Below are 12,613 nucleotides of genomic sequence, written 5' to 3'. Positions count from 1 at the left end.
TAGATGTTCCTTTGCAAACCTCTGACACTGAATTTTGTGGTGAGGGCACAGTAAGGGTTTTCTTCTGATGGCTCTTCCATGAAGATCATATTTGTACAGGTGTCACTGCACAGTAGAACAGTGCACCACCACTCCAGAGTCTGATAGATCTTTCTGCAGGTCTTTTGCAGTCAGACAGGGGTTTTGATTTGCCTTTCTAACAATCCTACGAGCAGTTCTCTCAAAAAAATTTTTTGATTGCTCAGTCTTCAACTTGACCTCCACAGTTCCTGTTAACTGCCATTTCTTAATTACTTTACAAACTGAGGAAACAGCTACCTGAAAACACTTTGCCATCTTCATATAGTCTTCTCCTGCTTTGCGGTTATCAGGTATTTTAGTTTTCAGAGTACTAGGCAACTGTTTAGAGGAGCCCATGGCTGCTGATTGTTGAGACAGGGTTTCAGGAGTCAGAGTATTTATAAAGCTTTGAAATTTGCACCACCTGTTCTTTCCTAATGATGACTGTGAACAAGCCATAGCCCTAACAAGCTAATTAAGGTCTAAGACTATGGCAAAGGTTGTCTGAGAGTTCAAAGATCTTGGGGTGCCCAATCTTTTGCATGGTGCTCCTTTCCTTTTTTTCACTCAAAAATTGTACAAAACAAAAATAATACACTGATCTTACTTAAAATGTTGAAAACCATGTTTGATCTGTAACGTCATGCCTTCATGGAGATCAGTTCATCTTCTACTCACTCAACTATTCACAGTAAAATAAATTTTGAACATGGGTGCCTAGATTTTTGCATGCTACTGTACATGTGTGACATCAGTCAATTGCTTCATCTTCTCTCAACACCACAGGAGTATAAAAACTTCAAGAAATGCTCCACTGTACTTTGGGTCCCAACATACCCGGCTTGGATGCAGCTGAGATGGTGTAGCTTGTGCATGCATACGTATCACAGTATCATCCACCGCTCTCAGTAACAGCTGAATCGTACCATGTCTCAACCGCTAAACAAAAAGTAGAACCAAAGTAGAACCAAATCAGATTGTGTAAATGAGCAATATTCCTCAGTTTATCCATTCTCATGAGTTTCACATTATAACAATATAGGCTGAGTTATTGTATTATAATGTGAAATGTTTTATATTTTAACAATATAAACAATATATTCTTTATAACAGGAAATATTTCTTGTTATAATGTGATAAGTTTGTAAACCTTAATAACATAAAAATACTCTTCCTACAAATTTTAAAAAATTGCTATGATACTGAAACATCTTGTTATAATATTCTTTCACAATGAATTATAAGATTTTCAGTTGTTTTCCGTGACATTCAGCCGTTATATTCATTTGTGACTCTCCTCAGCAATAACAAATTATGAGCATTATTCATTTGAGGCCTCTGGATAGACAGCAATCAGTGGCCAGCAGGAAAGTCTTTTTTGTAGCTGAAACAAATGGACTGCAAGGGCCAGAAAACATTTTAGAAAATCATTCTAGAATCTAAGGTTGGCTCTGCATGATATTATATATGAATGTTTTGATTTCATTTTTTATTCTTTACTTTTTATCTGGGTGCTGTTAAATTCACTCTTTCCAAGTTACAGACCTGTCGAGCAACAACTGCAGCAATACTGTATTTTCTATTTTCTTCATTGACCACTAGAGGCTGCTGCTGGGCCACAAATAACAACTCTTGAGAGACATGTTCCCAAGCCTTCCTGCAACTCATTGCCATTTACTACCACTTACACTCACACAAAGCTGAGACAAGGCACAGTCTTGCCCTGTTTTAAAAGAAAACGCTGTTTTATCATTCTATTCGGCATGCTTGGGAAATCTCAGTAAGTTATGTAAATATAATTTAAAGACAAGACAAAACATATGCACAATGCATTTATATGCATGTGATGTATTTGTATTGCATGCACATAATACAGCCTATATTATTCATGCAGTTATTTTTGTAGTTTGATTGACTAAACATATGGCATATTAAAATGCCCAGCCATGGACGTGAGAATAATAATTATTAGAATTAAAACAATTTTCATAATTCCTACAGTACATTTAATGCAGCAATATTTCAACTTTCACCTTCGCACAGGTCTAAAGGGCTCTCATTGGTTGATCCGCCCTGATGCGACAAGAAATCCCGCCATACGATTGGTTGGCTCGTCCTGTCAATCGCGGGGGAACCAGCTAACCAGCAACCAGCCTCTGCGTTGCTAAGGTAAGTTAAACAGCTGCGTCAAGTTCCCCGCATTTCACCCTAAAGTCAGGCAACTGTGCCTTTCAAAATAAAATCATTCAGCGTGCCACTTTGGGAATTTAAAACTATTTAAGGCGGGCTACTGGGGTTTTTAGATAAACCAAAAACATGGGATATACGTAGGCTAGACTAGAACTATCATTGGAAAATGAAAAAGCACAGACAACGCAACACCCCATTTTTCTGACGGCATAACAATGACATTGTGGATTAAAGCATTATAAACCATTTTAAATATAAAAGATAAATTCACCCGTTTTGCTCAAGCTGCAATTCTGGTTCAAAGCTATAAGGGACTGTTTGTTATTTATGAGGGGGTGGTGCAAAACGTGGGAGGCATGACAATTTTTTAAGCACTGGGGAAGGACTGTTTATTATTTTTGGCATAAAGGAGGAACACAACATTAAATGGTTGTGTTTTGCATTGATTTTAAATACCATCTGAACTCTAAAACAAGCTTTAAATGCATGTTTTCTTTAAAAGTTGCCCAAATCACACTATTTATCGTAGCCACATCATGCACGAAGAATGCTTCCATTAGGAAATGTAACCAATCTGGGCCTAAAATAGTGATATTTCATCAAAAGCACTTTATTTTACATGCTCATTTTTAATTTGGCCAAAAAATAAACTGTCTGCATTATGAGATCCAGAAAAAAACATCAATAAATTCTCCACTCCTGCATAGATGGCAGAAGAGAAAAACCAAGGCTATTGTCAATTCCAGGATTTTTTTCAACTTTTAGCTTTCAAACATCAAAGGTTTTTAAAATCTTATAATGTCCACCGTGCCAATACTGGTATTATTTTTGACTGACTGTTGCTGTTGTGTATTTATTTGGGAAAATGGTCATTGTGCATGTTGCTAATGCTGCATGGGAGCACGCTGTGATGCCTGCATGAGTGTGTGTGATGTGTTCGTTTATCAGATTTTGTTGGTGTTGTGGTAGGACCAATGACGGGAGGCTGTCATGCACCCGTATTCTGCTGAACTGCACACACAGCTTGAGTGATTATGATGATGCGATCTGTAAGGAGGGTTTGCACTTTGCTTCAGAAATTAGCTGCTTGTTTTGGTGATAACTCTGCTGTTCTGTTAGCTCGTTGCATTGGCTCTAGTCTCTATATACAGACTCTACATTCAGTGAACGTAGAGTCTGTAGGCAAACCTCGGAGATCTTGCCTCCGGAAGAAGAGCGGAAGAGCCCTGGTTTCCGGTACTAGGCTGTTTGTAATCTGTGTGATATTGATCTATCACGTTTGAGCCGGCTGCAGTTGTTGCCAGGTTAAACGTTCTGTGCGGTGAACTAACAAGGTGGAACATAATTGGCGTCACTGCAAACTCTGAATCCATCGCAATGGTTCAGCATATTTACTTATATATAAACGGAAGTCGGAAACGGAAATTCGCCTCCTCAAACAGGAATGCCAAAAAAATCGGGGGGCTGCCTCCAAAGGCTGTATCGCCATCTGCCGGAAGTCAGACGCCGAATACAGCCGATGGGTTCCGAGAATGCATTGGCTCCAATAATATAAAACAATATGGTTATTTATTGTGGAGGGAGGGTCATGCATTTTCCTCTAGTCACTAGGGGACACTTAAGAAAAATATCTGTAGTTTCAAGGAGAGTCAAGATAAAAAATTGAAAAAGTGAAGTCCCACCCCAGCCACCCCCCTCCTCTGATGAGTAAAGAACAGTCCCTAAAAAATGTAACGCCGACAACCGTTTTATTTTGAAAGCAGTAAGCGGAAGTCCCGTATCTCATTGTGACAAGCTTTTCCCTGGCACTTAAAACTGTTGGTGATGCTGTCAGTTCATATGGCTAGCGCTACTGTACAGTACCTGGTTAAAGAATAAAGAGATGTGGCAGCTCGAGGACAGTGCTGTGTTTTATGAGGAGAAATGTCCGGCGAATGCACAGTCACCATTTTACGGAAAATGAAAATACATGGAGTCATTTGAGAGCCATGCGTTTTCTCCCACAGTTGGCAGGCAGGTATTTTCCTACAGCCAGGCGTCGCACTGGGAAAGCATTTCACTTGGCACCGCCGCTGGCTGGTGATTTAGCATGAATGCTAGCTAACTTATGAACAACACGCATGTTTATATTTAGCCGTAGAAGCAACGTTAACAGGCAGCAGCAGTTTTTTATTTTAATTTATATTTTTTATGAATTGTCGTTGTCCGCCTCATGGGGGGTTCACACATGTCCCTCCATAAGTCAGAACCTCCAGACATAAACTCTGAAGTGTCTGTTACATGTTAGCTGGCATCTCCTACATCGTGAGAAGAAACCGTGTGTAGTGTTGTAGGCGTGTGTTTCGTCTTGCAGGCAGGTAAAGAAACTTCAGATGTGCACTGTCAGGCAGGATAAATGATGTGGAGCAGCTCTTCAGACAGGGAACCGACCCAGGACTGCCACACTACACCAGCTGTGTGTCACTGTGGACGGAGCTGAGAGTGTTAACCCAGACGAGTCCTCAGACCTGACAGCTCCACCTCGCCATGGGACCCTAAACCAGCTTTTCTACACCATCTTCATCCACCTGTGAGGACTTCTGGGCTTGGTGTCCACCCGTCTGTCTCCAGCTCTGTATTGTCACCCGTCTGTCTGTGAGAAGATGTTTGGACCAGCAGTGATTCAGTCATGACAAGGCATGTCTATGGTCTGCAGCCAAAGGATGCATTTCTGAAGTGGACCCAGACAGAAGTGATACACAACCTCATGGTGCAGAATATGTTAAAATCAGGGGTTCCGGGGCATTCTCCCACCAAGGACTCTAAAATTACAGAGTAGATAAAAGCTGATGAGGCGTTGCTATAGGGGACCTGATCTGAGCCTCTTGTGGATTACTGTTGGTGCTGTCATCTGGGACAGAGACACCTGTGATCACATTATTTAGTCCGTGGAATTAATCTTTTCCTCTTTGGACGCAGACCCCCCCTGGATACCTGCCCAGGGCCCCCCTGGTGGTCCCTGGACTCCACGTTTGGAGCCCCTGGTTGAAGTTCTCAGAGCTCTTGGAGAAGAGCTACATTTATTGAAACCCTTCCTGTTTTCTGTCATCCCACCAAGAAAGACCTTTTTTTACCATGCATTGAAGACTGAACTGGAAGCCTTAGCGAGAGTCAAGTTTACACGGAGTCAGCCATGCCTATCAGAAAAAAAGGTGAGTTACTGTATGTGCCACAGGTAATGAGAGTTTTTGCTCCTCCAGCTTCCATCCGACTCCATAAAATGTGACTGATAAGGAAGCTGTCACATCACCTGTGTTGCATTTATTCATGGTTCAGAGAATCAGTCTAAGCTCAGGTTTGGCTGTACTACCTTTTGCTTTCCATTAGCCTCAGGAAAGACTACATGGCTAACGGTATGTGGACATTACTCCACACAGGTGCTAGTGTTGCCCAACTTCAACAACAGTTTGTCCTTTTACTGTTTCAACATGACAACACCCCCTGCATAAAGCCAGCTCCATACAGAAATGTTGTTTTGTGTAATTGCTGTAAAAGAAGTTGACTAGCTTGCACAGAGTCCTGACCTTAACCCCACCCAACATCTTTGGGATGACCTGGAACAGTGATTGTGATCCAGGCCTTATAGCCCAACATTTGTGCTGGACTTCAGTGATGTTCTTGTAGCTGAATGGTAGCTACAGCTTCCACAATGGAATGACCCGTTCAACTATCACATATATCTGGAATGCTGGGGTGTCCACATGCATTTGACCATATATTGTTTTGTCTTCTGTCCTATTCTAATGAAATGTGAACAGGGGCTGTTGACTGTGCAGCTTTGCATGGAGCTGATGGTACACCTCCTAAACCCAGTTTGCTCACTTATATATTTACAGACAAGTATATGGGCTGATGTACTTCTTAGTGACCTTATTTACCATCATTGACAATATTGTCCCTTCACACTTAATACTGTCAAATGAATACTGTATAAAATATGAAGAATATATATATTTATTATATGTAGAAAGCAAACCAAGAAAACACCAAAGCCTGTCTTATCTGCCCCCTCCTCTGCAGACACAGCTCGAGCCTTGGGGCTTTTGGAGGAGTACTGCACTAAACTGAGGAAGCCGGAGGAGCAGCAGCTCAAAACTGCCATTCAGAGAGTAATGGGAATTTTCAAAAGCAACCTGTTTGAAGCTCTTCTTGGTAAGTCAGTGAAGCACAACCAATCCATCACGCAACTGGTATTTTCTGTCAACTTCACATTGAAGTGGTTTTCAGTAAAACTAAAGCATTTCAAAGCAGTGTCATATTTTTGAAGTACTAAAGGTATACACGACTGTGTGGCTGGCTCCTTATGAGCTCACCAAACCTTACATTACATTTAATAGCTTGTTTATTTTATATCTTAACTTATTATAAACAATAAGCAGCTGTGTGTTTATAATTACAGACAATAAACAATAAAATCACACAACTTTAATGGCAGATGCAGAGGCTCACACCATGACTGCAGTCTTTCTAAATGCATCCACAGTTTGATTAGTCCAGTCTTTACACCACACAGGTCTCTCAGTGCATGTGCGATCAGAGTTGTGGGGGTCCTGGAAAAAAACCCATTCCATTTAATAATGCTCTGTTTCCAGTGACGCCATACAGAATGCAAACAACAACAATAGTTTGTGTATTGAATATCTTCTGTAATTTATGCATATAAATGTATTAAAAATAATGTAACCCTATTATACAACAGTAAAACAGAAAGCAAACTTGCACATTACATACAGGCCTGTTTCAAAACAGTCTCAGCAACATACAGAACACTGCAGGCCACTACCATTTCCTTGTTGGTGTAGCATCATTGGATTATTATCGACAGGAGTGAATACAGCATCTGCTGTTCCAGTAGGCGTTGCAGTGAAAGATCACTGGAATGTCCTAAGTAATATTCTACTTATTTTTGAAATCAGGTACATTTTACAAACCTAAAAATATGAAGTTATTGTCTACCAGTGGTCCCGGGGGACCACTGTGCCTTTAACGCTGGTGCATTTTTCAGACGACAGCAGCACACATAGCTTCAGAGGGCCTGGGGTGAGAGCGGGCGGGCAGACGGGCATGTGTCAGATCTGTGCATAGTATTGGCACGAAATCACAGACACATCAACAACATTACTATGATAACATCCAAAACAGAAGATTCACTCTCAGTGGTTTCTATGACATGAGGAACACTTTCAAAATACTAATGAGATACAAAAATACACAGAGCTACCCACAGGACCATAGCCCCACCTAGTAAAAAAGTTATGCCATGCCACTGTTCCATGAGTTCAACATGGATTTGTTTCCACTGTAGTATCATCAGGTAAAAAAATAGGGTGCATCCCCTGAATGCTTTGATACTTCACTGCATCCTTCTGATTTTAATGCTTTAGAGACACAGGGCACATACCTAGCAACATCACTGCTCAGTAGTGCACTTCTAAAGAAACCTAGACTTGATCCTCTGGATTTTTGGATTTTATGATTGGGATTTTCTGTTCACACCATAACACTGAAATTGCCCTTTTTAGAGTAACAGACAGTTTTTTTATTTTTTATTTTAATTCTTCTTGATCTCAGCTCATCACGTGACACAGTTGATCATTCTGTTCTGTTGGATTGCCTTGAAAAGGGGGTTGGCATCAGGCAATCTGCTCTATACTGGTTTAAATCTTAATTGTCAGACAAAAATTTTTTGGTGTTGGTCGCTGATGCCCCCTCCTCTGTGGTCCTGCTGACCTATGGTGTTCCACCAGGCTCCATCCTTGGTCCCATGTCATTATGTGTATAGATGCTGTCACTGGAACATATCATACATAACACAAATTCAGTACCATTGTCATGCAGATAACATGCAAATCTAAATCCCATTAAAAAATTGTGAAGGAGACACCTTTCAAGATCTTGTCATTATCTTGTCTGTTAGAATTAAAGTGCTGGCTGTCCCAAAACATTTTCCAGCCAAATGAAAACAAATCTGAAATCCCTTTTTTTGGTACTCCAAAGTCTATCCTAGTTTTACAAAAACATCTTGGCTCTCTGTGAACAAATGTCAGACTGCAGCCAGAAACCTGAGAGTAATATCTAATGGAGAATAATTTAGAAAAGTTTCAATCATGTTTATTCTTGTTTTTATCATTTCGGAGCATCTGAAAAATTAAATCATAATTGTTTATAGTTAAATAATTGTTTATTATTGTTATTCATTGTTGTTATTTAGGAGTCACAGTTTGGTGTGAATTCAGTACAGCGGTATAAACAAATGCATGTTTTCAGTTATTTTGACAGTAGTGCAAGTGTCAAAGACAGACACAATCCCCCTGCTGGAAACCGAGGTAGCACTTTGTCCATTGACAACTTTGGTAAACTATTTTCATTATAAAAATAAGGAAGATCTCAAACATTGCTGTATTACACTGTATGAACACTGAAAAAATACTTTTTCAAACTTAAAAACATCTCTTGGCTCGAAATTGTAAATACAGAATATACAGGTGAATGAAAAAGTAAAACTTGTGCATTACAATGAGAGTTACAGTCAGTTCCACTATGGCTTTATGTCAGTGTAAATACCTTTTGCTTCAGTTACCGTTTAATCCCGTTCTGCTTTTGCATCTAAAGGGGGATAAGCAAACAAGTTCCATTTTGTTTTGTCGTCCTTTTGATTGGTACATTTTGGTGATGCCGCTGAATATGCGTTAGCATGTTTGACGTGTTTCCATCATATCCGCTTCATCTTCAACTCTCTCTGTAGCTGTTGTAGCTGATTAGGAACCTGCAGGCGGGTCTTCTATTCCCAGCATTTCATTTACGTTAGCCATAGTGTGACTGACTCACATGCCGGTCTCTTTGTGCTGAACTCAGTACATGTTGGTAACGGCATACAGCTAAAGTTTTCCAAATGGAACTCATGCCTCTGAAATTAGGTTCCACATCACATGCATCAATCTACATACCATGTATGCGCTGCTTGCACTGAACTGTAACCCCAGCACTGTGACGTTTTTGCAGAGATACGCAAACTGTTAAAGCCCTAACCAAATCACTATGTCTTAATAAAATATGATCTATTGAAATTAAATGCAAAATGCAACTCTGAGAAGTCCAAAAATCCACCCCTGATTGCTTGTAAACATGGGACAGCCCGTGTTAACACGACAGGTACAGGTCCTGGGCCTCGATGGATGACTGGCAGTGAGAAATCTAAATCTTGGCTGCTTTGCCAAATGAGTTGTCTCTGAAGCCTCTGTATCCCCAGTTTTCTCTTCCTCATCATCAGTCCCCTCCTCCTGCAGTCTTGATGGCAAACTCTGAGTAGTGTAGACCCCCCTCCTTTATTTTGTAGAAGATTCTGAGTTCTCTCATTATCATTTTAAATAAGGGCTTCAACTGATAAATGGGGGTTAACAAAACATGCAACCACAGCAAGAGGAGACAACTTGTTGGCTGTGATAGCAAGGAAGCAGCTGAAACATTGATCCATATTTGCACTCATATACTGTGCAATTGGAGCTATGTCCCTGGCATGAGCTATGGAGAACTCATACAGGTGACTCCTCAAGTCCAAGTTATTTTTAATCATTTCTAATGCCAGACATAAGGGCCAAATCAAACCATCTGTGTTTTTTAAACCCACAAACAGTGGCAGGGATGCTAGCAGCTCTGTTGCTGATGGGAGGGAAGCTAGTCCTGGCCAGAGCACTAGCAGCTGTCCTGCCGTAACTAGACAAAAAAACAACAACCAAAAAATCCCCCGAAAACACAGGCTTTGATCCATTTTGGCTGTCAGAGAGAAAATTGTCCTTCTGGGGTTTACAGGATTGATTGATGGTAAGATTAGGTGCAAAAGTAAAAAATGTGTACACATATGAATGTTCTTGTTGTTAAAGATGGGGTAGCCAGAAATCTGGAACATGTTAAGAAAAAAAAAAAAAATGCAAGAAAAAAAAGGGCAGACTTTAAAAAAATACACCCTCCTCCTGCAGCTCTCCCCTCTTTGTCCCAAGCCCCTCCCACCAGATGACCACTGGCATATGCCCCGTGTTTCATTCAGTAACCCAGTGTTTCCTATGCATTGATTCATTTATTCTTATTTCATTGTAGAGTTGTCCTCAGTGCATTCACTGAGCCTCCCCTTGCTCCACCCTCTCTGTTTATCAGACCACAAATGACACAAGAATCGGCTAGCTAGCCACCCCATTGTTCCTCCACCTCGCTCCTTGCCGAAGTGGACTGCTTGACTGTGAGGAGAGCAGGCAGCAGCTCTGGAGCTACTAACCTTCGTTCAGCTGTAGCAACTTAAATTCAGCCAGCGCCAACCCCCCCGGTCTAACCTGTGTAACAGCAGCAACAGAAAGTTTGCTGATTTGGGGCTGTCCAGCCCTCTGAAGCTGGTGTTTGTGCTGGCTGGATCTGGGTACTTGCTGCTACTGACTATGAGTCTGTCTCTGGAGCGGCTGCCCACACTGCTATGGATGAGGTGGTCTGTAGTGGTGGGGAGTGAGGCGGATGACACACTGTGATTCAAGGCTCTAGCTAGGGCTGCACGGTATATGCGGTAGATGGTAGAAATGATATAAATTTGGCCCACGGTAGAGATTTGCGCTCTACCGTCCTATCGTCGATGACGTCATCACACCTGCCTCAGTGTGAAAATGGCTGCAAGCACAGAGACAGCGGAGCAAGAGGAGCTGGTTCACGTCCGTGATTTAGCGTAGCACGTGCAACATGTGTTGCTGGAGAACTTGTGAGTGAGTGAGTTATGAACAGCCCCGGACTTCTCAGACTCTTTTAGCGACTTACCGCTCAGAGGGAACTCATTCAGTGTCTCCTCTGGCAGCAGCACAGCGTCTCTCCCCTCTCCTCTCTCGCCGTGCGCACACCGGAGTTGGTTTTCGGCAAGAGAGTTTGTCATAAACCTTTGGTAATGTAAACATATGTGACGCTAGGGGCTCCACAAAAAACTCCATATGTGAATGTGTGATAGTTGTGGTATCATAGCAGCCTGTCACAGGTTACAGCGTGATGATTAGAGGAGAAATGGCAGAGCATAAAGGTCCAGGTGGAAAAAACACAACTCAGTCATTTAGGATTTTGCTAAAAGAAGGAAATTACCTTTTGATATAGATCCCAGGGAACATTTTGCACCATAGAGTACTGGGTTTTAATTTTGAGTTTTGAGATCTGCATTCTGCACAATAAATGCTCTAAAAAATACATTATATCTTTGCTTTTGTTGTTGTTGTTGTTTTTTTTTTTATCAATTTAGCTTTGCTAAGGGACTACAAAACCCATTCAGAAACACTTCTATTATAACTTTTACACTTAAATTTATACTGTTACCGTGAAGGGATTCGATTTATACCGTGATATAAATTTTAGGTCATACCGCCCAGCCCTAGCTCTAGCTAACGTTACCTACATATACATGCACTTGATTTTAGCTGCAGCTGTCAACCTTTGGCTCCAGTTAGCAGAATTAGCAACATTTTGTCTCCATCTCTGAAACACTTCACCAGTATTAACATGTGTTTTATTACATTTATGATTAAAATAAATACTTTTACAATAGATTATGTCGTCATACAAAAAACATAGCTGACGTGTTGGTGATATCTCAGCGGGACTTCCTCAGGTTGGCATTGTTAAAATCTTCAGCCACAATAAAAATAGTCTCCTGTTGTGAGGTCGAGGTCCTGTCGATAACTCTATACAGCTTGTCTAGGGCTTGGTTGGTGCGGGTTGTGGTGCAATGTAAACAAAACCATAGTGTTGCAGTTCTTAGTGTTCCTTTGAAAAGCCATCCTATCCAGTAACTGGACATTTGCTAGAAGAGTACTTGGTAGAGGGGGCAGGTTTTCACATTTTCCCAGCCTGACCAGAACTCTTGGTTCCTTTGTCTCAGCTGTTTTCCATGTACATTAACAGGTAATCTCAGCCGTGAATATTCTGTGTTGTTTGTTTTATGGTGGTAAAAAGAAGTGTTGTCCACCAGCACAAGTTGTTGTCAATCATTGGATAGGGTTCGCTTACATGTTGCCATAAAGTAATAAAGATGTAACAGAAAAAAACAAATAAACTAGAACAGTCTCTGGCGCTATCTTCTCTTCCTGTGACCAGTAAAAAAGTGGGAAAACAATTCACATAACCTCCTTAGTTAAAACAGAGTTGCAAAGTAGTGATTTTTCATATATATTTTAATAGAACAAAGATTCTGGCTTTCATAGATTCAGTTATCCCTCACAGAGGTCAACTGAACTTGTTTGGCAGTACCGTAGGCCTAGGTATTAGGTTTTACATAATATGTAGCAGCTGTCTGGCTTAAGCCTTTGTG

At 41.0% G+C, this 12,613-nt stretch overlaps 1 protein-coding gene across 10 annotated transcripts in view; it reads left to right on the top strand.

Annotated features, from left to right (window-relative positions):
- The first annotated feature begins 4,073 nt into the window (after positions 1 to 4,073).
- The window catches only part of dlg2 (discs, large homolog 2 (Drosophila)), a 273,799-nt gene continuing 265,259 nt past the window's right edge, over positions 4,074 to 12,613 (top strand). For all 10 annotated transcript variants that reach the window (XM_078172182.1, XM_078172189.1, XM_033642560.2 and 7 more), the window contains exons 1-2: positions 4,074 to 5,441; positions 6,310 to 6,441. In XM_078172182.1, coding sequence (XP_078028308.1) covers positions 5,423 to 5,441; positions 6,310 to 6,441 — 151 coding nt within the window. In that variant the 5' untranslated portion in view covers positions 4,074 to 5,422. The remainder of the gene's footprint in view (positions 5,442 to 6,309; positions 6,442 to 12,613) is intronic.

The sequence above is a fragment of the Epinephelus lanceolatus genome, chromosome 11 (genome assembly GCF_041903045.1).
Source record: "Epinephelus lanceolatus isolate andai-2023 chromosome 11, ASM4190304v1, whole genome shotgun sequence".
In the NCBI taxonomy this organism is placed as follows: domain Eukaryota; kingdom Metazoa; phylum Chordata; class Actinopteri; order Perciformes; family Serranidae; genus Epinephelus; species Epinephelus lanceolatus.
The sequence above is the reverse complement of the archived record's forward strand: the minus strand, read 5'-3'. Positions and strand labels throughout refer to the sequence as shown.